A 22,217-nucleotide genomic window follows, 5' to 3' on the forward strand; every position below is an offset into this window, starting at 1 on the left:
CTTTGAGCACTTATGTATCAGTAAAATAAACATTTTCCTATTTTTTTTAAGATTTATTTATTATGTATACAGTGCTCTGTCTGCATGTATGCCTGCAGGCCAGAAGAGGGCGCTAGATCTCATTATAGATGGTTGTGAGCCACCATGTGGGTGCTGGGAATTGAACTCAGGACCTCTAGAAGAACAGCCAATGCTCTTAACTGCTGAGCCATCTCTCCAGCCCACATTTTCCTATTTGTAACATACTTTTTTTGGTCTTTGAGATCTGTGTGGCTCATGAAAGGTCACTCAGCCACATGCAGCTAGCCCTGGACCGCAGAACAGTTAGATGGTGTCGCAGGCATGTGTCTGGCGGAGCAGAAACTGCTGACCTCTGTGGGTGGGATTTGAGCTGCTGCTAGCAGGCGAGGGTTTTAGGATTCCCCTCACAGATAATGGCCGTGGGGATGGCCCACCCATGTGGGCAACAGGTAAAGTGAGAAAGCCATGGAGTCTGCTTAAAGGGCAAAGGGATTTATTAAGAAAGGAAACCTCATAAGATAGAACAGAGGAATTGTCACAGGGTCCTGAAAAGGTGAAGCAGGGTCCCACACTGTTCTTCTGCCTGAGATTGTCCCAGCATCCAAGTTCCATGAGAGAGGGAAGAGGGCAGCCTATGTGTGTCTCAGGTTTTAAGGGTAGCCTGAGGCACTCCCCGGGAGCAGGTACTTCAAAGTCATGGGTATGTGGGACAGTTAACTACCTGCTACATCTCTAGGGGTGATGTTTCATGGTCCTAGACAGAACAGCTATCCACTACATTAACCTTTCATGGCCTGGTTTTTGAAATTGCATTTTCATAAGAGCTTGGGGATAGTATGGACAGATAATGTTTTAATTGAGATACAGTCTACTGAGGTCTTGTACAACTTGGAAAGGACCTGGAGCAGGGTGTTGCTTTTCCGTGAGGAACATGTGTGTGCAGAACTGAACACAGTAGGACTTGAGGAGACCTACCAGAGACACACTAGGAATCACTGTTCTAGTGCTGAGTCTTTACCCTGTACATTTGGATCCAGTGTCATCTGTAGTGTATACATTGTTATGGTGCATTGAGAAGTTAGTATATGCATTTGTCACTGTATAGGAGGTCTCGGTACTTAGTTACTGTTCTTTGTTGTAAAAAGACACCATGACCAAGGCAACTATTAGAAAAGGAAGCATTTAATAGGGTCTTGCTTACAGTTTTAGAGTCTCAGTCCATTGTCATTATGGGAGTAAGGGTTATGGCACTGGAGCAGTAGCTAAGAGCTATGTCCTGATCTTCAGGCAGAGAGGGTTAAACTGGCCCTGGCAAGGCTTTTGAAACTTCCAAGCCCTTCCTCCAACATACACAATTCCTCCAACAAGGCCATACCTCCTAATCCTGCTGATCACTCCCTGGGGACCAAGAATTCAAATACATGAGCCTCTGGGAACCATTCTTGTTCAGACGACCACATTGTTTTCTGTTTACCCTTTTGAAGGAGGGGACAGCAGAATACCTTAAGTCTAGAGCCCAAGGGTCTGGTTAGCTTCCAAATTGTTGTTCAGATGCCCATTGCTGTGTGAGTACCTAGCAGTTCTCTATGTGCTCAGGGTCCTACTGGGCCCATTCCAGCCAGAGCTCTGCATCTTTATTCAGCTCATTCACCCTAGGAAACTTTTTTTCAATGATTAGCAGCTAAATTGCCAGTGGCATCCTTCTTGGCAGTCCTCGGAGCAAGAGTAAGAAAAAGAATCTAGAAGAAGAGCGAGCATCACCAATAAAAAATGGAGACAAGAGGATAGGAGAGGTGTGATTGGGGCTCAGCCTGTGTCTTAGATGGTCCACTCAGCTTCTCCCTAAGTGCATAAAGAGGCCCCTGACTCATGGCCCCAATTCATAATGAGTCAGTCTCTTGTTGAGATTCCTTTCACTCTAGGAATGAGTAACACAGGTAGCTGCACTCAGTGATAACGTGTGTAAGTATAAGTAGATTCAGGAAGTGTTTTAAAGAAGCTTAATTGATTAATGAACTTGCTTGCTGTGGTAAGGATTGAATGTAGTCTATACATGCTAAGCAGGCAATCACCCCTAGGCATCATGAAGCTTTTTAAAAAGTCTCCAAGTTCCGTGGAGTGGAACTGTAAGGCTTGGGCCAGAAGAGGAGAGTGGGCAAGTGTAAAGGTTTGGTTTAGGCAGTCTGAGAATCTTGGAAATAAGAGGCTGACCCTAATTAGCATTACATACTATGTTTTGGTATTGTTTTGTTTCTTAAAAAGTTTGTGTGTGTCGATTAGAGGACAACCTGTAGCAGCTGGTTATCTCCTTCCATTTCACTATGTGGGTTCCAGAGATGAGTGAATGAGTTGGGGGCCTTGTATGGAACCTTCAGGGAGGGCATTTTAGTTTGTCACTCTTTCCTGTCAGAATGTCTAAAATGCTGCAGTATCTGCTTCTGTCTTGTGATTTCAGATTATTGAAACTCCCTTTCTAGACCAGAACAAGGCATCCATCACGTTTCTCGGGGCAAACACTCATCTTTTACCATATGTAGCTGTTTCTGACTTCTTGTAAAGATTCCAGCTGCATGCAAGTTTAGATTTCTCTCAGGGGTCAGGTGTAAATGGTATGGGTGTTAGCTGGCCTTATATGTCAGCACATGGGCTTTTTGTTTATTCATTTAACTGAATTTAATTTGAAGGCTTTTTTCTTCTTCAGAAAAGTGTAATGAAGACTACATGGGGTATACTGGACCCTCCTGTTGGGAACACTCGGTTGAATGTGATTAGGTTGATATCCAGCCTGCTCCAAACCAATACCAGCAGTATAAATGGGGACCTGATGGAACTGAACAGCATTGGTGTCATATTGGTGAGATTCTTCCTCACAGGCATTTGAAATCACTCTTGATAGTTCCTAAGTCTTACAAATTGAAATGGGTGTGGTCTGAACTCAGTGTCCAGTACTGCCACCCTGGAGAGGGTGGGGACAGATCTCTAATAGGACTGCCACCCTGAGCACTGAAGCTGCTTTGAACTCAGTGTGACTTGTCCCAGGCCTGTGTGTGACGGGAGGTGCTAAAGGCGTCTGCTTATTTCTGACACCTATCCACACAGTAAAGGGGAAGAGCTCGTTCCCTCCCCACCTCTGGGAAGCCAAGTTTGGGGGACACTGGGAATCCAGGAAGTACTAGAGCAAACAAAACAAAACTGGCAGAGGCACGCACATCCCGAGGCACTGGCTCTGCTCAGGGCCACATCTGTGACAGGATTACCTTGTCAATAACTGTCCCACATTCTGCACACTTAGGGGCTCTGAGCAGGAAGCCCACCTTTCAACAGGAATGAGAGAATTAACAAGCTGCTATCTACAGATTGACATTCTGCTGACAGCAGAGACTATGACGACACTGTTAGGTTAACCTAGACCTTCATTTTCAATAAAAATAATGCTCTGTATTCCATTTCTTCATTTAAAAATGAACCTTAATTGTGCAGTTCATGAAAGTGCAAAGCAAAGCCTACTGCTTGCTTGGTGGTCTGAAGAAGCAATGGTAATTCTCCCTGGAGTCACAAAGTGAAGAGCATGGAAATGGACTCAACTGGATATTTGCATCACTTTAAAAACTTTCTCTGTGAGAAGGTTATGCTCATCTTTTCTTCGTGTTTCTGGAACTTTCCTCTATTTTCTAATATAGTTTATGCAAATTTAGCATTTCATTTTGAATGAATAGTTATATGGATTATGAAGTAGTGTTTCAAACCTCCCCTTTAAATATTAAACTTTTGTTACTTTTAATGTGGATGTATACATGTCTGTTTGTACATACGCATATATGGCATCATGGATTCCATGTTGAGGTCAGACTACATGCTTTAGAAGTCAGTTCTCTCTATTCTATCATGTGTGTTCCCAGCATCAAGCTCATGTAGTCAGTCTTGGTGGCAAGCACCTTTACCTTCTAGGCCAAAACTTGCTAGCCTTCTCTCTTGTCTTTAGAGACAGAGACTCATTGACTCTGAAGCTCATCAGTTAGGCTAGACTGGTTGGTCCATTAGCTCTATCTGTCTTCACTTCCCCTGCACTGATTGCAGACTTATATGCCACCATGTCCAGCTTTTAGTAGGTGCTGGGACCCAGAATCAGATCCTCCACTTACTCAGCAACCACTTTACTGAGTGAGCATCTCCTCACCCTGAAACAATTACTACTGTGTGGATGTTTAAAGTGGTGGCTCCAGCACTGAGCTAATTGAAGAGACTGCACTTTATTTTGTAGGACATGTTCTTCAAGTACACGTGGAATAACTTTCTACATACGCAAGTAGAAATTTGTATTGCGCTCATTCTTGCCAGTCCTTTTGAGAATGCAGAAAATGGCACCATTACTGATCAAGACTCTGCTGGTGACAATTTGTTATTGAAGCATGTAAGCATTATTTCCTTGTTACTGTGTTTTCCAGAGTGTGAAATCAATCACAGTTGAAAAACAGATTGAGTAGTTTCCACGTCGGAAGGTTTAGCTACCACATGCTCATTGCACTTGGACCAGTGATTCTGTTAACCACATCCTGGACGTAACACCTCTAAATGAACTGTAGGCCCACTCTCCTGGCAACATAAGAAGTTTGAACTTACCTTGAGGGCGTTAAAAGAACCATAGATAATTAAGTACTACTGAGAATGCTTATACAGTACTATGGCACACCAGAATTTGACTTTTGGTGCTGAATAGGTGCCTAAAAGTTTAGCAAAATGAGTTTTAGTCAATGTTGAGTGATGTTTTTAGGGTCTCTCTTTTGTTTTATGGGCAAGGGGCAGAGGGTACTTGCAGTGTAGACCAGATTGGTCTTGAACTCATGAACTTTGTCTCAGGCTCCCAAGAGATGGGGTTATAAATAAGCATGTGCAGTGATACCTGGCTTGAGGGTCTCTTTTCTGTAAAATTCCCATTTTACAGTGATTTTTCTGGGTCAGTCTTCAGAGTTCTACATTCCTATGGTTTTACCTACTCCTAGTTCCCTTGTGGTTGACCTGGAAAGCAGAAAGGCTCGCCTGAGCACCCAGGTGACTAGAGCAGACAGGTGCCATTTGCTCACTGAAGTTTGTAGCCCACAGCTGCTTCTCTTGGACTGCTAGTGTTTTGGTAGGACACAAGTTCTCAGTATTACACAAGTATTAGGATATGTTCAAGTCGTGTTGTCCACATTTAAAAGTGAAGTAAGCTAGGTATGGTTGTGCATGCTTAGAAACCTAGCATATACTAGGTAAAGACAGAATTAGTGAGTTCAAGACCAGCCTGTCCTACATGAGACCCTGTCTTAAACCCACTCCCCACCCCCATCCTCTAGTAAAATAAAGCAAACAGAAAAATAGAGCTGTACTAAATTTACCAGAGCATACTTTCATCATTTGAATTCTAGCTGGACCCTGTGCTATTGACCAGCTTTTTCTAGTTAACAGATCCTAGCTTTGCCTCAGGTTCACTGCTTACTGTGGCAACACCTTTAGCAGCAAGTTACCTAGTGCTCTGTATGGCCAGAGTCCTAATGGAACTGACCACAGGGGATCTGGAATAAATGACACCATGTTGCATTTGGGTGGACCAGTGACTAAGAACCACATGCAGTTTCATTTTATGTAAAGTTTTTTGTTTTTAAAAGACAGGGCCTCACTATGTAGATCAGGCTGGTCTGTACCTCCAGAATTCTGGAGTTAAAGGCAGATACACCAAACTTAGTTTGCTTTAGTGTTTTAATGCTTTAACCACTGTGTGAATAATAGGAATAATTGGAGTGTTCTTTCTTATTTAGCTTTTCCAAAAATGTCAACTAATAGAGCGAATTCTTGAAGCCTGGGACACAAATGAGAAGAAACAGTAAGTAACTTGTTTTGGAAAGCAGTACAATTTGATTTGTAATTTACAGAAAATCTTAGCATCTCCCCTTGGCTAGTTAGAGAAAGTGAAAATAAAGTTGCATCATAACAGATACTTTTCTAATAACCTTTGTTCAGGTTTTGGAACTGTTGTTTTGGAAGACTTTCTGGAAATAGTATTGAGTTGAATAAAAACAGTCCGAAGTTGGCTCTCCCCTGGTGTGCAGTGATTTCCCTCTCAGGGCAGAGCATTCCATGCACATGCTCTCAGAGAAAAGCGTCACTGCAGGTAGTACCTAAAGGGGAACAGTGTTGACTATTTTCTTCATAGACAAACTTTTGGGAAGTATTAGTTGGCCCTACGGACATACATAAGATGTTCTTGTGGTGGTGGTGGTCATCATCATGGTGGCGGCAGCAACAGCAGTGGCTAGTGGGCACCATTTTAAAAACCCTGGCAGTTTTTACATCACCCCCGGATTCTGAAACATGCAGTGTAGGGAGGGTTTGGAAAATCCTTTCAGGATGTGCTGCTGTATGAGGCTGGGTGTGTCTATAAAAGTGACACCTAACTTACGGATGGCATTACTGGGTGGTGGTTTTTATATGCATTTATATTGGTGGGAAGATTGAGTCCTGACCATTAGCATTGGTTTGTGCTGGAATCCTCGGTCCCTTCTCTTCTTGATAATTTGGGGTATGTAGGTAAACTGGTTGTCCTGCCATGCCGTGGGATGCTGGGACTTAGTCACTGGGAGAGGTTAGAATTCACTGTTCACCCTCTGCCCTCCTCCCCTATCCTTCCAGCCTCTAGTGACCACTATTACTTTTGTTGCTTCTATGAAGTCAGCTTTCTTAGTTTCCACGTGAGTAAGAACATAATGTCTTCTCATATTTTCTTACCTCTCCTGATAGTGTTCAATTCCACAATGGCAGGCAGAATTTTGTTTATTATGTCTGACTGCCCCATTTTTTATTAATACCATTTCTGAACAATCTTCATCTGAGCCTTGTGGTTTTGATTTGTATGTTCCTGTCAATTAGTGACACTGTGTGTCTTTTGTATATCTTTGGGCCATTTGTGTGTCTTCTCTTGGGAAATAACTATTTATACCATAAACATAAAATTTAGGGAGAATCAGGAGGGATTTGCTGTTGGTCTTTCTGTGTTCTCTTGGCAGTGCTCCACTGTGGAAGTGCTCAGGCTCCCACTAACCTCCTGTGTGCAATGTCTCCCATCTGCTACAGTCTCTTCGTAGTTTGAGGTGATCCCATTTGCTTTTGGTTGCTTTTCTTATTAGTGTTTTTGGGGTGTTTTCCAAAATGTCTTTGCCCAGACTAGGCTTGTGAGTGTTTTTTGTTCTAGTGGTTTCATGGTGTCTGTTTTCAGTTCAGTCGTCCTTTTGCGTTGCTTTAGTTTGTGGTGAGGAGGTGGCTCTCTGGCTTCACTGTACTTCATGAGTATGTCTAGCTTGACCAGTGCTATTTATGAACATGACTATGCTTCCTTCTGAGTCAGGTTTAAGTCTGTTTCTCATTTGTCATGATATACCTTTCCTAGATAACCCATTTCAGGAAGTATGACTGCTGTGTGAAGCCTTACATAACCACCACTGCAGTCAGAATGTAGAATGAATGCTCCATCATCGTTCATAGATGCCTTGTCTCCCCCTCCCCTTCTCTCTTTTGGGGGGCTGGCATCAAAGTCATTGGAAGGTGAGCTGAAAGTAACCTTGAACCTCTCTCTGGTCCTGCCTCTTCTTCAGTGCTGTGATTACAACCATGTACCCATGTCTGCTTTTATGAGGTGCAAGTGATCAAATCCAGTACTTTAGTGCAAGCTAGGCTGCATTTGACCAACTGAGTTTATCTTCAGTAGTTTATGCTGTTACTGTTCGGATCTGGATTTAGCTCCTGAAGGAGCTGAGTGATTCAGGGCAGGAATCAGCTTGCGTGTATTGGTGTTGGTGGTGGTCATGATGAACTTAATAAACACTGAGAAACACAGTTGGGTTTTGATGTGGCCGTACTGGAAATTGGTACTAGCTATTGTGGCTGTAGCAAGGGGTTTGATTAGCAGGCACATTATTCCAGGTGGCACTCCTTTAGGGGAACTATGTGAGGCCTGCTGGACAACTCTCATTCTGTGTCTGACCTGTCAGCTGTTCTGTGTGCTCTATGACCTTCCACCTACATTCTCTTCCTCTTCCTGCCTCATTGGGCCAGCACATAAGTATCCGGTATGCTCTTCTCTTTCTGTGGGCCTGTCCTCTAAAGGCCAGATGAATAAACAGTCCCACAATCTCGAGGATCCTAAGAGTTTTCTCTAGTGCTTCACTATGTCTGAAGCCATGCAGATAGGCTATTGTTTCTTACCTGTGGCCTTAAGGGAGTATGGGAGGGCTAAGAAGTTGTCTTTGGGAGCACTAGAGTCTCTGGAACTTATTGTGGAACCAAAGGCAGCCTTTGCAGCTCAGTGTGAGCCTCAAATTCCACACATGCCCTGGAGTTTACCCAGCAGGTATTGTATTTTCCAGGCGGACCTCCAAGCACAGAGTTGTTATCTTTTAGTGACTCCTGAAAGGGTTTTCTCCCTTTAAGCAAGTGTCTCTTGAGTCTCTGCCCTGCTGACTCCAACAAAAATCCTTTATTTTGTAAGTCATGGACATTAAAAAATAATCTTAATGTAAAAATGAATGTGGTTAGAAAGTAGATCTTGGCAGAAGAAAGCATTGAGGATTGAGTTCACTGGCCCGTTCTGAACGGTCTCTAACAAGTGCAAGGGACCTTCCTTACCTCAGCCAAGTTTTCAGAGAAGCCACTGTGTCACGTTGAGAATTGCCATTAGTATTTATAATTTATGCCTGTCAGTTAGCATAAATAGAACTTGATGTCTTTTATTGGGGGTTAGGCCAACAAAATTCTGACCTCAGTTTCTTATAATCTAATTAAATTCTGAAATTGAGAGTTTTAAAAAAACTGTAAAGGAAAATTCTAGTGGCGGGGCATTAATGAACGTTTGCTTCAGATACCGTCAGTGGCAGAGATTGTTGCTGGCACTGGAGTAACTGTCCTGTTACTCTGCTGCCATGCTAAGTGTCCATTCTCCCATTCTGAAGAGTTTTTCTTTCTCTTGTCAGGGCTGAGGGAGGACGACGGCATGGTTACATGGGGCACCTCACCAGGATAGCTAACTGTATTGTGCACAGCACTGACAAGGGTCCGAATAGTGCGTTAGTACAGCAGCTTATCAAAGGTAAGTCATTTCACCAGTTCTCATGGCATTTGTGTGGGATCAGAGAGCAGGGGAGAGGTTTCAGTGCTGGGAACAGGGTGAAGTTTCTTTACTTTTTAGAGACTCTTTGGCTAGCTCACTGTGGCTCTTGAGAATGTTTGAACCATGTAGTTCTCACTATACCTTTGCATGCTGGAGTCACTTCCTGTTATAGAGCACTGTTGATGCCCTGGCTTTTTGTTTTGTTTTAAGATTTATCTATTTACCAGACAGTGGTATACGAATTTAATCCCAGCACTTGGGAGGCAGATCTCTGTGAGTTTGAGGCCAGCCTGGTCTGTTCAGTGAGTTCCTGAATGGCCAGAGCTACACAGTGAGACCCTGTCTTGGGAGGGAGGGTTATTTATTTATTTTATGTGTATGGGTATTTTGCCTGTGTGTGTGTCTGTATACCATGTGCATTCAGTGTCTGTGGAGGTCCGAAGAGGATGTCAGATTCCTCTGGAACTGGAATTATAGATGGTTGTGAGTTGCCTGGGATAAAACCCAGGTTCTTTTTTTTTTTTTTCTTCAAACCCAGGTTCTTTAGAAGAGTAGTCAGTGCTGTTAAGTCTTGAGCCATCTCTCCAGCTTCTGACCTGGTTCTGTGTTTCTGTATTGGAGTAGAACCACTCAAGCTATGGTGGCTCTTGCTTTTTCTTCTGAAGCGTTACCCCCTCCCCCCATGTATATTAGTACTTTGCCTATATGCATGTATATACACCATGTTCATACCTGGTCAGAAGAGGGTATTGGATCCCCTGCAACTTGCTTTATGAATGGTTATGAGCCACATATGGGTGCTGGGAACAGAACCTAGGTTCCCTGGAAAAGTAACAAATGTTTGTAAGCACTGAGCTATCTCTCATCGTCCAGAATCTAACCCATCCTCCCTCCTGTGGATTAAATTCCTTACTTGAGATACTAAAGCACTGTCAGCCTTTCTTCCATGTCTCTGTTACTAAAACGACAGACTTTGGCTCCTAAAGGATTCTTCTTCTACCAACATTTAAATTGAATCAGCCCAAGGTGACTTACAGGGCTCAGAGCACAAGTTCATTTTTGCCAGAATGAGAGCACCAGTGCCTTGACCTGCAGGCCTCTGTCTAGTGGGCATAGCTAGTTCAGAGACTTCTTTGAATTTGGGAAACTGAGGCACTCTTGGTAAGAAGTGGTGCTCTGTTGAGTGTGCACTAAAAGCCTAGTTCTTACCCAGTGACAAAAAAACTGAGGCTGGTTCACCTGTGATTTTGCTTAAGCCACCCCTCAGGGTTCATATCCTTATCAAGGAGAGAAGGCCATTCCTGGAAGTTACTTGTATAAGTGTGTGCCTGTGTATGGTTGCTTAAACCAGAATTTTCAGGTGACCACCCTTCTGTAGGTAGGCCTCTAAGGTGTAGAGCCATGGCTTCATTTTCTCAGAAAGTCATTGTAAGTCATTCTTTCAAAGTTTCTCTGGAAAGTAGAATTTGGCTGTAGAGCATTTCTTCATGATTTGTTTATGAGCCAAATACGTAGGAGACAGTACAAGTGCAATCTCAGCATCCAGCAGGGTTCTGTGAACCATTCATTCACCAGCCAGGTGTCCATTACAGGATCCCAGCGAAGGACAGAAGCTAATGCTTGTAGAGTTTCTTAAACTTGACCAAACAGTTCTTACCCCACCTCTACCTGTCTCCTTTCAGAAGAGTTGTTTGGAGATACAATTCCATGTTTCATTTCAGCGAAGCATTGTTAGTAATTACTAAGTCACGGCTCTTGCCCAGATCAGGCCTACATTGTTGGTAGAGTGGGGCGTTAGGGCTCAAGTCTGTGGACTGGGCCTGTTGGAGTTTTTTAGACTCATTCCTCTTGGACCACTGTCCTAGCTATAGCCAGGACTTCAGCTGATTGGACTCCCCACATACTCTTAATGTAGCTCCTCTTTGAGACTGTGCACTCTTGTCCTCATGGGTCACTGTGTGATAATGCTTTTTTTTCCTTTTTCACTCTGAAGATCTTCCCGACGAAGTCAGGGAGCGATGGGAGACATTCTGCACGAGCTCCTTAGGAGAGACGAACAAGAGGAACACGGTAGATCTAGTAGGTTTCACAAGGTTATGTCTCTGGGGATTTTTGGTGCTCTCGGCCATTGCCTATGTACTTGGAAAAATGTTAAAGATATCCATTAGGCCCAGTGAATGTGGGCCAAGGATAAGCTCTTTGCAGAAAGAGGACAGTATTCACGGCATTCTTGATTTGTTCAGTCACCTCCTAGTAACCTGCCTTGCATGGCAAAAGGGTACTAAAAAGCCACCCATGTCCACTGCAGCTTGTATGAGTGTCTTGTCTCACCTGGGTCCTGCCCCCTAAGCACCTCAGCACCATCCTCTGCCTTCCTCTTGTTCTGTGGCTTTCTACATTGGGCCTCATGTCACTCTTGAGTTGCTTAGAATCCCAAACTCCCATGGATGTTCCAAGTGTTATGGAGTTGAAATTATTCTCACTTTAGGTCAGTTTTGGAGAAGAGGGTTGTAGATGACTCTGAAACTTCAGCTTTTTAATGTTGAACTGAATTTGTTGGTACTTTCAGCCAGGGAATAATGGCATTGATAATTTTAAAAAATTATATTGGACTTTGGAATATGTTTTTGTTTTTTAAACACATTAAGTTTTAAGGTGAGTATTGCTTTGTTTTAGTTTTTGCAGAAGAGAATGCATCTTTGTTAGCATGTGGCAGCTGGTGATCAGGGTGGTGGCCTGACTCAGAAGTGCTGTCAGCACTAGCCACGGTGGCCTTGAGTTTCTTGTAATAATACCTCAGTCATTAACAAAATTATATATATTATTTATATAGCAGGAGGCAGCTCTTCACAGGTAAGAGCTGTAGAGCCGTGGGTCATCCGGTGTTTCTCTGCATAGACCTTTGCCTCTCCATTGACTAGAGTAGTGGAGTAATGGCTTATATCTATATTTAACTTTATTTTATGTACATTGGTGTGAAAGTATTAGACCCCCTGGAACTGGAGTTAAAGACAGTTGTGAGCTGCCACGTGGGTGCTGGGAATTGAACCCGGGTCCTCTGGAAGAGCAGCCAGTAGTACTCTTAACCACTGAGCCATCTCTGCAGCCCCCAAGTAATGGCTTTTAAAGGTGGGGTTAATACAGAATTATGAAACATGAAAAGTAAAGAGATGACTGTAGAAGGGAGCTTTGTGGAGCCATGTGGTTACAGTAGGTCTGAGGGCTCTGATGTGTGTGCCATTGCCTGGCCGACAAACACACACTCTTGTCAACAGTGCTGACCAGCAGAAAGGGCAGGCAGTCTTTTTATAAAAATGTTACCTGGCTGGGTAGTTTGGGCTTCTCTGTACTAGTCATTTGGTTAAAGTTAATTGAGGCTGAATTTGAAACCACTCCAGCTGGTAGCTGTGAATGGTTGGCTGCTCTGAAGAGTGGCACTGCCCTCTTATGTTGTGACATTTTGTTGCCAGTTGGGGTCCCAAATCAATCTTATTGATTATATGATATATTGATATATTGATTATATGGCCAGCAGATGATTTGTTATATAAAGCACTTGGTGTGGGAACATGAGGGCCTGCATTCAATTCCCAGGACCTATGTAAGAGCTGGGCATGGCAGTAAATACCTGTAACCCAGCCTCAGGGGAGAGTCAGGAGGATCCCAGCCTAATGGAAATGGTGAGCTCTGGGTCAGAAACTTCTGATCTCCACAGGTACCCACACATGCACTACACATACAGAAACATACAGATGGGGTAAGGGGGAATACAAGGTGTTTAGGGCCAGCCTCAGCTGCTTTGCAAGATTGAGGCCTGGACTACAAGAAACATCTCCCTCCTATTTCACCACCACCCCCCCAAAAAGAAAAACAACTTTAATCTTAACAGATTTCTTTCTTATTTATTTATTTATTTATTTATTTATTAAATTACACTCATGATATTAATCACATTTTTGGTATTCATAGATTACATTTGCAGTATTCATTCAGATATATATATATATTTAATTTTAAATGTCGAATGTCATTTCTTGAAGGGGGTAGGAGGTCTTAATTACAGGCTTACAGCACAATGGGAGGACCCCGGAGGGCAGAAGTTTGCTACTGATGTTTTACAATCTTGTATCTAAGCTGTCTTAACAGATTTCTTTGAGAGCAGTCTGTAGTAAAAGAAGGTGCCATTGCTGCCCACACTTTTTCCTCAGCTCCTTTGCATGCTATCAGTAGGCCTGCAGAGATTTTATTTTATTTTATTTATTTATTTATTTTTTTTTTTTAGGTTTTTCGAGACAGGGTTTCTCTGTGTAGCTTTGCGCCTTTCCTGGGACTCACTTGGTAGCCCAGGCTGGCCTCGAACTCACAGAGATCCGCCTGCCTCTGCCTCCCGAGTGCTGGGATTAAAGGCGTGCGCCACCACCGCCCGGCGAGATTTTATAAATCCTGAGTACACGGTGCAAGCAGCACAGACGTGTTCCCAGCCCCGTCTTGGTGGGCATTTACACCCATCCCATATTGAGGGAAAGCTGGTATGAGCACCATCTTTCACTCAAAGTAGAGTTATGTTCTCCCTGAGATGTCATCATACCTTGACCACATAGGTATTCTACAGGAAGAGGACCCGGGGAGAAGCCTTCAAACAGGCCAGCAAGGTGGCTCCATGGGTAAAGCTCCTGCTGCCAAGCTTGACCTGCGTTTGATCCCCAGAACTCACACAGTGGAAGCAGAGAATGAACTCCCCACAAGTTTGACTTCCACATGTGTGGCATGTGTGTGCCCCCCAAACACACAAAGTTAGTTAGTTAGTTAGTTGGTTAGTTAGTTAGTTGGTTAGTTAGTTAATTAGTTAATTAAAAGAATATCAAAGCATGTTGATGTCCTGTTGGGTTAGCCCCTCTCCCAAGATTTTGCTGTGCTGACATGGTTGGATTGGCTTAAGACCTTTTCCATTCTTTCTTTCTTAAAGATTTTAAGGATTAATCTAGCTACCAAAGAGGTTTTAGTTATTTTCTTCCCCAGAATATATTCAACTTACTTTGGTGGGGTTAGGTACACATTTGAGGGGTGAGGGGCAGTAGGCTACTGTAGAATACTGCTGTAAATATAATTTCTAAATACTGTGGCCCTTATTTGTCCTTGAAAAAGTGACAGTGCCTGTGAATGTAATGTGTGGTCTTAGTAAAGCTCATTCACCAGTGGAAATGTCAGTTGGGTAATAGATTGAGTTTGCCAAGTAGATGACTAGATCTGCTGCCTTACTCTGTTGCGTTAAGTGGTTCAGATGCCTCTCTGCAGTGTTGAGTAGTCATAGCTTGAGTTACTATGTTGGTATGTTGCTTTGGCCCTTTGTTTTTTAAAGTTTACCTAAGGATAGCTTCTTCCACACTTATCCTACTGCCCCCCACCATGTCAGCATAAGCTCCTATGGCTTCCATTGCAGCTTTCTAACTTGGCTCTAAGTTGGAGGAATCTCCAGTCTTTCAGCCCCTTCACTGGAATGAAGCCAAAATATGTGCACAGTTGGTTTCTGTGATGCTGCTATTCATGTGAGGGAGCTAGACTGTTAAACTTGGGTGTTTTGGACTAGGTTGTTGGGTTGGTTTTGTTTTTACAGTATCTCACTTTGTGGCCCAGACTGGCCTCAAACTCTGATCCTTCTGCCTCAATCTTTCAAATGTCTGGATTATAAGCATACACCACCACACCCAACTTTGGTGTTTTAGTTAAATACAAAGAGCTCTGAATTTTGACTTAGATAAAAATGGAAATTAGAAAATGTTTTGTACTAACTTTGAGAAGTTGAATTTGTCTGTCTTTGCTTATCCCTCCAGCGAGGAGAGTATTTTAGAAGCACTGCTCTTTCTTCCCCAGCATTGACAGACAGGGCCTAGAGGTAGTGTGGAGTGATAGGCACACACTTGTGTGAATGTCTTGTCCATGTAGCTAGGGTGAAAGCAAGAATTCCCCAGCCCTGGAGCTGGCAGGTGCTGAGAGTCTCCAGTAAAGAACTTACAGTGTTACATCTTGCTGATGGGTTCCACACTCAGCAGTCTCCTCATGCTTAGGGTGTTCCTTTAGAGCCTCGGGGTTTGGTCACTCTGTTGCTCATTCTGTTAACACATTAGCAATGCTGACTGCTAATTATGAAAGAGTGTGCTACCTTGGGAGCTGCCTTTTCATGCCTGCATCAAATGTAATCTCACTGACATGATGGCCTTGGCAGGAGTGGTGTCATTTAGTGACTTGCTAGTGTTCTTTTATTGAGCGGACAATCTAGTGCCTGCAGTGCCGTTCATAGAGCATACTAACTAGTACTTAACCAAGCAGGGAAGAGACAGAAGCTTGGGAAACAGGGCTTTGTCGAATAGCCTGTTCTTTGTCATAGTGCCAGGGAGCAAGATGGGAAGTTCCGAATACAGGTTGTCGGAGGGGCTGGTGAGATGGCTCAGCAGGCAGGGAAGCCTGGAGAGCTGAGTTCCATCTCTAGAACCTATGTAAACATGGAAGGACAGAATTGACTAAACAGTTGTTCTCCGGCCTCTACACATGTGTTATGGAACTTGTTCCCCACAACCCCCTCCCACACACACACACACACACTAAATTTTTTTAAACAAGGAAAACTTCACTACAGATAAGGTAGTGTAGCCAAAGAGAGGGAAGCAAAGTGCAGACCTCAGAGGAGGGGCTGCAAGTGTGTGCAGGGGGTGGGTATAGAGTCTGCCGTGGCTATTGTATCAGAGCAAATAAGGGTGGAAGTGAAGACAGAGGCAGACAGTGAGAAACCACTAAGTTTAGAAGGAAAAAGTGACTTAATCCCATGTACACTTCTGGAAGATCTCTATGGCTTCTGAGCTGAACACAGACTGCATGGTAAGCAGCCTCACTGACATTATTCATAACCCCTCACTAGCTGTTGACAGGTTTAGTGAGGAGTGGTAAGGTTTCTTTACATGGTCAGAGTGGCATGGCAGTTGTGAACAAGATAGAAAACAGCCAGGGTTTTAGCTGAAGAAGAATGTAGGTAGCATTTCTGAGCTTCTAGTACCTCAGAAGGGCTGTGTGATGTAGATCAGGAATTCAGGCTCCACTTAGCTGCTGATGAATGGGTTGGGATTCTGATCCCCTATGAGGCAATGAAGTCCTCTTTAGCTTGCTTTATTAATTCTTTCAGATTCTCATGTTGTGGGTGTCCTCAGAGCTGCACCCTCCATTAACACACAACTGAAGGCCTGCCTGCATTGTGTGCTATTAGTAATCATAATTAGCTAAAACTATCTTTAGAGAAAACACTGTAAACTGAGTGCAGTAACATACCCCAATAATGCTAGTTGAAGCAGAAGAATCCCAAGTTCAAGGCCTGCCTAGTCCAAAGTGGGGATATTATAAACACTTCCCTGGAGGGAGGTGCTTCACAGCAACAGTTTAGCAACCATGTGTAAAGGAGCTGCATGTCTCGCCTTTCCTAGTTACTCCACAAAACTCTCCTCCTTATTCAACAGTGTGATTAACTCTTGTTTTGGGGAGGGGGTATCCTATGGCAGTGGTTTTCAGCCTTTCTAATGCTGCGACCCTTTAATATAATTCCCCATGTTGTGGTGACCCCCAACCATAAAATGATTTTTGTTGCCATTCATAGTTGTAATTTTGCTAATGTTACTGTAATGTAAAAATATCTGTGGCCTCAGAGCGGTCGTGACCCACATGTTGAGAACCACTGACCTGTGGTTTTTTTGTACCCTAGTTGCACTTGACAGGATTCCTGGGAGCAGCTAGGTTTCTGCTGTCTTCATTCAGGCCAGCTAAATTTCAATTGTCCAGTTTCTATGCCTAATACTCTGGCTGTACCCCAAATACACATTGGCTTAACATGGTGTGTACTGGTTTGCTAATGCCAGGCTCTGAAGCACAGCCATAGAGTTGGCAGAGGAACGCGTGTCTTATCTCTACCCAGAACACTTGTACTAAAGGCACAGAAGAGCAGGCATGGGACACATGCTTGTAATCCCAGCATTTGGGAGGCTGAGTGAAGTAGGTAGATCTGATCCTGAAGCAAGCCTAGGCTACATAGTAAACCAATATAAAGAACTCTAGAGTCATTGTAAGTGACCTTCCAAAATATAACACTTCTTACAGAATTTGACTGACTGTTCATTGTGGTAGATGCTAACAGTGAGGGCTATTATCAGTACTGTGCTAGTCAACACGTTTCTGATTAGCAAGCATTACTTGACCATGAATGGTAAGCAGTTCATATTGGTGTTTTTCGTAGTTACTGAGTTGACTACTCTCTGTGGTGCAGGGAGGTCACATTTTCAGAGAGTCTTTTATTGGTCAGGAGACTGTTGACTTTAGAGCATTTATGACCAGTGTCTTTCTTGGTATAGGCAGAAAAGTCAAGACTGAAGAGAAATGGTTATCTACAAGGCCGACCTCTATAGTGGCTCATGAGTGATTCCTAGGGTAGTGTTTTACCCCCACAGGCCTGACACGTACATGCTATTTTTGTTCATCTGTACTGCACTTCAGCCTTTCCCCTTGAATGGAGTAATTCATCCTTCCTGTGTGATTCCTGGGGATGCTAGTCCTGAGGAGTGGAACCACCAGCCAACTGGGTGTGCAGCCAAAGTGGACTCTACATTGACTGGGTGTGCTTGACCACGTAACTGTTATTTCTGGGGTTTTTTGTTTTTTAGTACATTGAAACAAAAACTGAATGTGATATTTTTTTCCATAAAAAATGCTGATACAAAATGTCCACCACTTTTCTATGTTAAATAGTTTTTTACATTTTTATGCATATAGGTTACAACCTGCCATATTCATTCATCCAGTGATGATGAAATTGACTTTAAAGACACGGGTTTCTCACAGGATTCCTCTTTGCAGCAAGTGAGTCACACCTAAAGCTTTGCTATTTATTTTTATCTTAAGTGCATAGTTTAGCTGCCCTTGGAAATCATCATCTGTCACTGTGTTAGAATGCGGTTTGGAATTGCTACCAATTAGGCAAAAATGATTGAAACAGGGAGAGCTGGGGACTCGCTAGGTGTGCTTATACTGTTATGTTCCTGGGTAACAGTGAGGAATGGTGGGTGTTGGTGAGCACGGCATGAAACAGGTAGTCAACAGGTCACCTCCATGCTCATTCTGCAGACCGTAATGGCTGTGCTGCTGTGTTACTTAGATGTAACCTTTGTGCAGTGCCTCTGAACCACGTGGGCTATCTAGATAGTCCTTCTTCAGTGAATTATGTCTTGTGGAATCTAAATGGAGTTTTAGTTGGAATCGTTCTTGCCACTCCTGCCCCCAACTTATCTCTATTTGTTAACTGCATTTAATTTGTCTAGCAAAAACAGAGGACTTATCATACTGTGGTCATTCTTAGAAAACTGACAGTTGATTTTACATGTCTACTGGGAGTTGAGTTTGAGAGTTCAGAATAGAAGCAGATGGCCAGCTGTTTATGGGAGAAGGCCGTGCTTAACTGTTCTGGTCCAGGCTTCAGTGTGACAGTAGGAGTAAGGAAACACTGCCACACTAGACTAGGTGGTGCTTGGCTTCTTTCTCAGTCCCAGCAACACTTTTTACTGGGGTCGGTGTGAAGCTTTGAATTCTCTGCATGGCTGTTTTTTGCTTCCACATTGCATGCCCATCACATTCCAGTATTGCAACTGAGCAGTTGCCTGCTTTTGATACTGAAGAAGTTTAGCTTTTCCCAGCCAGCTAGATATGATGTAAAATTTTAGTACTTGCTGGTCTCCCTATCTTTCTTGACACTAGCTCCTGTTGGCAGCCATTCCCCTAAAGTTAGAATTAGGAAGCATTGTGGAGAAGCAGTGTCTTCTTGGAGAACACGCATCTTACTCAAGAAGCACTGGCTGCCTAGGAGCCCAGCCCCGCAAACTGTGCTCCAAGCAGCCCTGTGTTATCAGAGCTCTGCACTGTCCCACTTCCACCGGAGACTATTTAGACAGTCAGCTGGACCAGGCCTGAGCCCAAATGCATCACTGTAAACCTAGATTTGTGCCTGTTCGGATCTACTATTAAGAAAAAAAGATGCCTGGACCAGTGAGGTGGCTCAGCCATTGAGATGCTGCAGACCTGAGTTTGCTCCCCAGAACCCACATGGTGGAAGGAGAGGACTGACTCCCACAAGTCATGGGACTTTGACCTCCACATACATACACTAAATAAATAAATTTTAAATATATGAAGGGAAAAAGGATACCTTTAGTATCTTCCTATGTCGCTAAACTTTGTCATACATACCCTCCCCTCCTCTCACTGCTGTAAATCAAACTGAAAACTTTACATATGCTAAACTTACAGCTACTGATCTAATCTAGATGTTATTTTTAGGCATCTAGAAAGTGGATTGCCTCACTTTTTATGATACCTGGTTCTAGACCCATGTCTGTTTTTGAGTGTTTTCTCATGTTCAGTCCTGTCACAAAACTGGTTTCCTGACATAGCCCTGACCAGAACCCTCAGCTTAGGGCTCCATCCCCTGCCTGTAACCTCTATACATAGGGAGTAATTACTAGTCACTCTTACTGACATGTATATGGTAGCTCTTTTTTGCACACTTACACTATGAACCAATCATGGACTGTTTTGAAATGAATCTGATCCAAAATGTGTTTCTGGAGAAAGAAGGTCTAGGTTAACCTAACAGTGTCGTCATAGTCTCTGCTGTCAGCAGAATGTCAATCTGTAGATAGCAGCTTGTTAATTCTCTCATTCCTGTTGAAAGGTGGGCTTCCTGCTCAGAGCCCCTAAGTGTGCAGAATGTGGGACAGTTATTGACAAGGTAATCCTGTCACAGATGTGGCCCTGAGCAGAGCCAGTGCCTCGGGATGTGCGTGCCTCTGCCAGTTTTGTTTTGTTTGCTCTAGTACTTCCTGGATTCCCAGTGTCCCCCAAACTTGGCTTCCCAGAGGTGGGGAGGGAACGAGCTCTTCCCCTTTACTGTGTGGATAGGTGTCAGAAATAAGCAGACGCCTTTAGCACCTCCTGTCACACACAGGCCTGGGACAAGTCACACTGAGTTCAAAGCAGCTTCAGTGCTCAGGGTGGCAGTCCTATTAGAGATCTGTCCCCACCCTCTCCAGGGTGGCAGTACTGGACAGTGCTCCTTAGTGTTACTGCAGCCAGGTGTGTTGTTCCAGGTTAGGACAGGTGAATTTTCAGCACCCTTGCATGGAAGGTGTGGCAGCTCTTCACTTTGGCTGTGCTGGCTTCTGTAGCAGTAGTGTAGAAAGCCAGTGCAAACAGGAAGTTCTTTGCTTTACTCAGAAGCTGTGCTACACCAAGGACAGAGGAGGACTCTCTGATCCTAGCTTCTGTCAGTTGCTGTAGCTCTCTCTATCTAGGTGCATAGGGCCAACAAATAAAAGTACATATGGGTACATGTGAATGTATCTGTATGTATCCATGTATGTATGCATACATTTGCAGTGTATTTGCTGTTGTATATTTACTGGTAAAGTGTTGAACTTCAAGGAATATTTCTTCCCATTCATATCTAAAAGAATTGTATTACAAGCGGCATGACAAGTTTGAAGAAAGCCAATCTATAGCAAGCAGCTGGGAGGGACCCTTGCCTTGCTCTGAGATTCTAGTCTAGATAAGTCTAGAGCCTATCTTGTGTTGTTTGCTTAACAGATTTCCCCATGGGTCCTTTACACACCTGGGAAGTACTGAGCATCTATTTTGCCTCATAAGCGATAAGGCTTCAGGTCAGAGGACCTGAGCTGCTTTTGCTGACGTGGCTGTGAAGGCTGCCTGTCCTTTTTTCCTTTGGTTCCCTGGAGCACTAGAACTTTTTCCTTTTTTTCTGCTCTAATCAGCTTCCCATGACTGTTTCAGCTGTACTGCAGACCTTACCCAGCACAGTCTTGCCACGCTGCCTCTGGGTACCCTGTGAATACCTGTCCCACAGCCAACTGCCCACTGTCCCCATACGCCCATGAGCTCATGTCATGCCATCTCCGTGAGCCTGATGGGGGAGGGTGTTGTCTTGCTTGAGAGGAAAGTGAAGCTTGGGTTGGTTAGGTTTTCCTTGTTTTTGTTTTCTTTTCACACCTAAGCAAAATATAATTTCCAAAGCCAAACATGAAGTTTATTTTTAAGTTACATACAACTTGGATTATCCATGCCATAATTCCCTGCTATGAGAGTTAGTGTGGTCAAGATGAACGGCAGAGGTATTTCTACAGTGCAGGGTGGGAACTGTGGGCTCTGCTGAGGTAAGGACCCAAGGAGAACTCTATTGACGCCATTACAGCTGCCTCCTTGGCAACCAGTGTCCTCAGAAGCCCTCGTTAGCAAGTGCTGTTGTGTGGGTTCCACTGCTGGTTCTGTCCTTGACCACGGGTAGTACTCACAGGGTGATCGTGTGGGTGAGAGTGAGGAGGGAGGCTGCACTTGGTGTCTTTGGGTGGTGAGGACAGGTTTCCTGATGGCATAAGTAGATTGTTAGCACTTGGGTGGGGTCCAGTAGAACATTCCCCCATTTTCCACCTGGGAAGACTCACCTGAGCCTGATGGAAATAGAATTGGCTCCTCTGTAGGCCTTGCAGTGTTCAGGCTTTTCTGAACGATTTCTGATGAGGTTAAAGCTTCCTGCCCTGTCTCTCAGGGAGGCTGTGAGAAGTGTTCTTCTCAGACAGTTCCCAGCCTCCAAGACGTAGGCAGACAGCATTTCATTTGTAGGATTGTGACTATGTCCGTCAATCTTTCTTCCTCTGATGCTATTTTTGCTCTGGTGGATGGGAGTGGGGATATGGTGGGGGCCAGGGAGGGTGGGAAGTTAGGGGTGGTGTGTTATAGTTTAGGATGCCGTTGGTTGTGTCTAGAGATGATGATGCTTCTGATAATTTCAGACTTACATGTCTCTCACCTCTTCACACTAAGGTTAACCCAGTTCTCTGTCCAGAGACTTTATAGTAATCACTTTTTAGTGTGATCTTTTAAGTATTTCTTAATGATGTGTAATGGAGCAGTTTGTGTGTCACATTTTAAAAATTCCCCCCTTTGGGGGAAAACGTGTCTGAAA

The 22,217-nt window shown here is 43.8% G+C and overlaps 1 protein-coding gene across 15 annotated transcripts in view; it reads left to right on the forward strand.

The window, feature by feature from the left end:
• Ppp6r3 (protein phosphatase 6 regulatory subunit 3) overlaps nucleotides 1-22,217 on the forward strand; it is a 133,604-nt gene that overhangs the window by 88,189 nt on the left and 23,198 nt on the right. For 9 of the 15 annotated variants that reach the window (XM_037208624.1, XM_037208602.1, XM_028871541.2 and 6 more), the window contains 6 exons: nucleotides 2,723-2,875; nucleotides 4,283-4,432; nucleotides 5,817-5,881; nucleotides 9,021-9,136; nucleotides 11,151-11,236; nucleotides 17,963-18,049. In XM_037208624.1, the coding sequence (XP_037064519.1) occupies nucleotides 2,723-2,875; nucleotides 4,283-4,432; nucleotides 5,817-5,881; nucleotides 9,021-9,136; nucleotides 11,151-11,236; nucleotides 17,963-18,049 (657 nt within the window). The remainder of the gene's footprint in view (nucleotides 1-2,722; nucleotides 2,876-4,282; nucleotides 4,433-5,816; nucleotides 5,882-9,020; nucleotides 9,137-11,150; nucleotides 11,237-17,962; nucleotides 18,050-22,217) is intronic. The other 6 variants (XM_028871574.2, XM_037208616.1, XM_028871591.2 and 3 more) reach the window with 1 other exon arrangement.

This window comes from Peromyscus leucopus, chromosome 1 (genome assembly GCF_004664715.2).
Source record: "Peromyscus leucopus breed LL Stock chromosome 1, UCI_PerLeu_2.1, whole genome shotgun sequence".
In the NCBI taxonomy this organism is placed as follows: Eukaryota; Metazoa; Chordata; class Mammalia; order Rodentia; family Cricetidae; genus Peromyscus; species Peromyscus leucopus.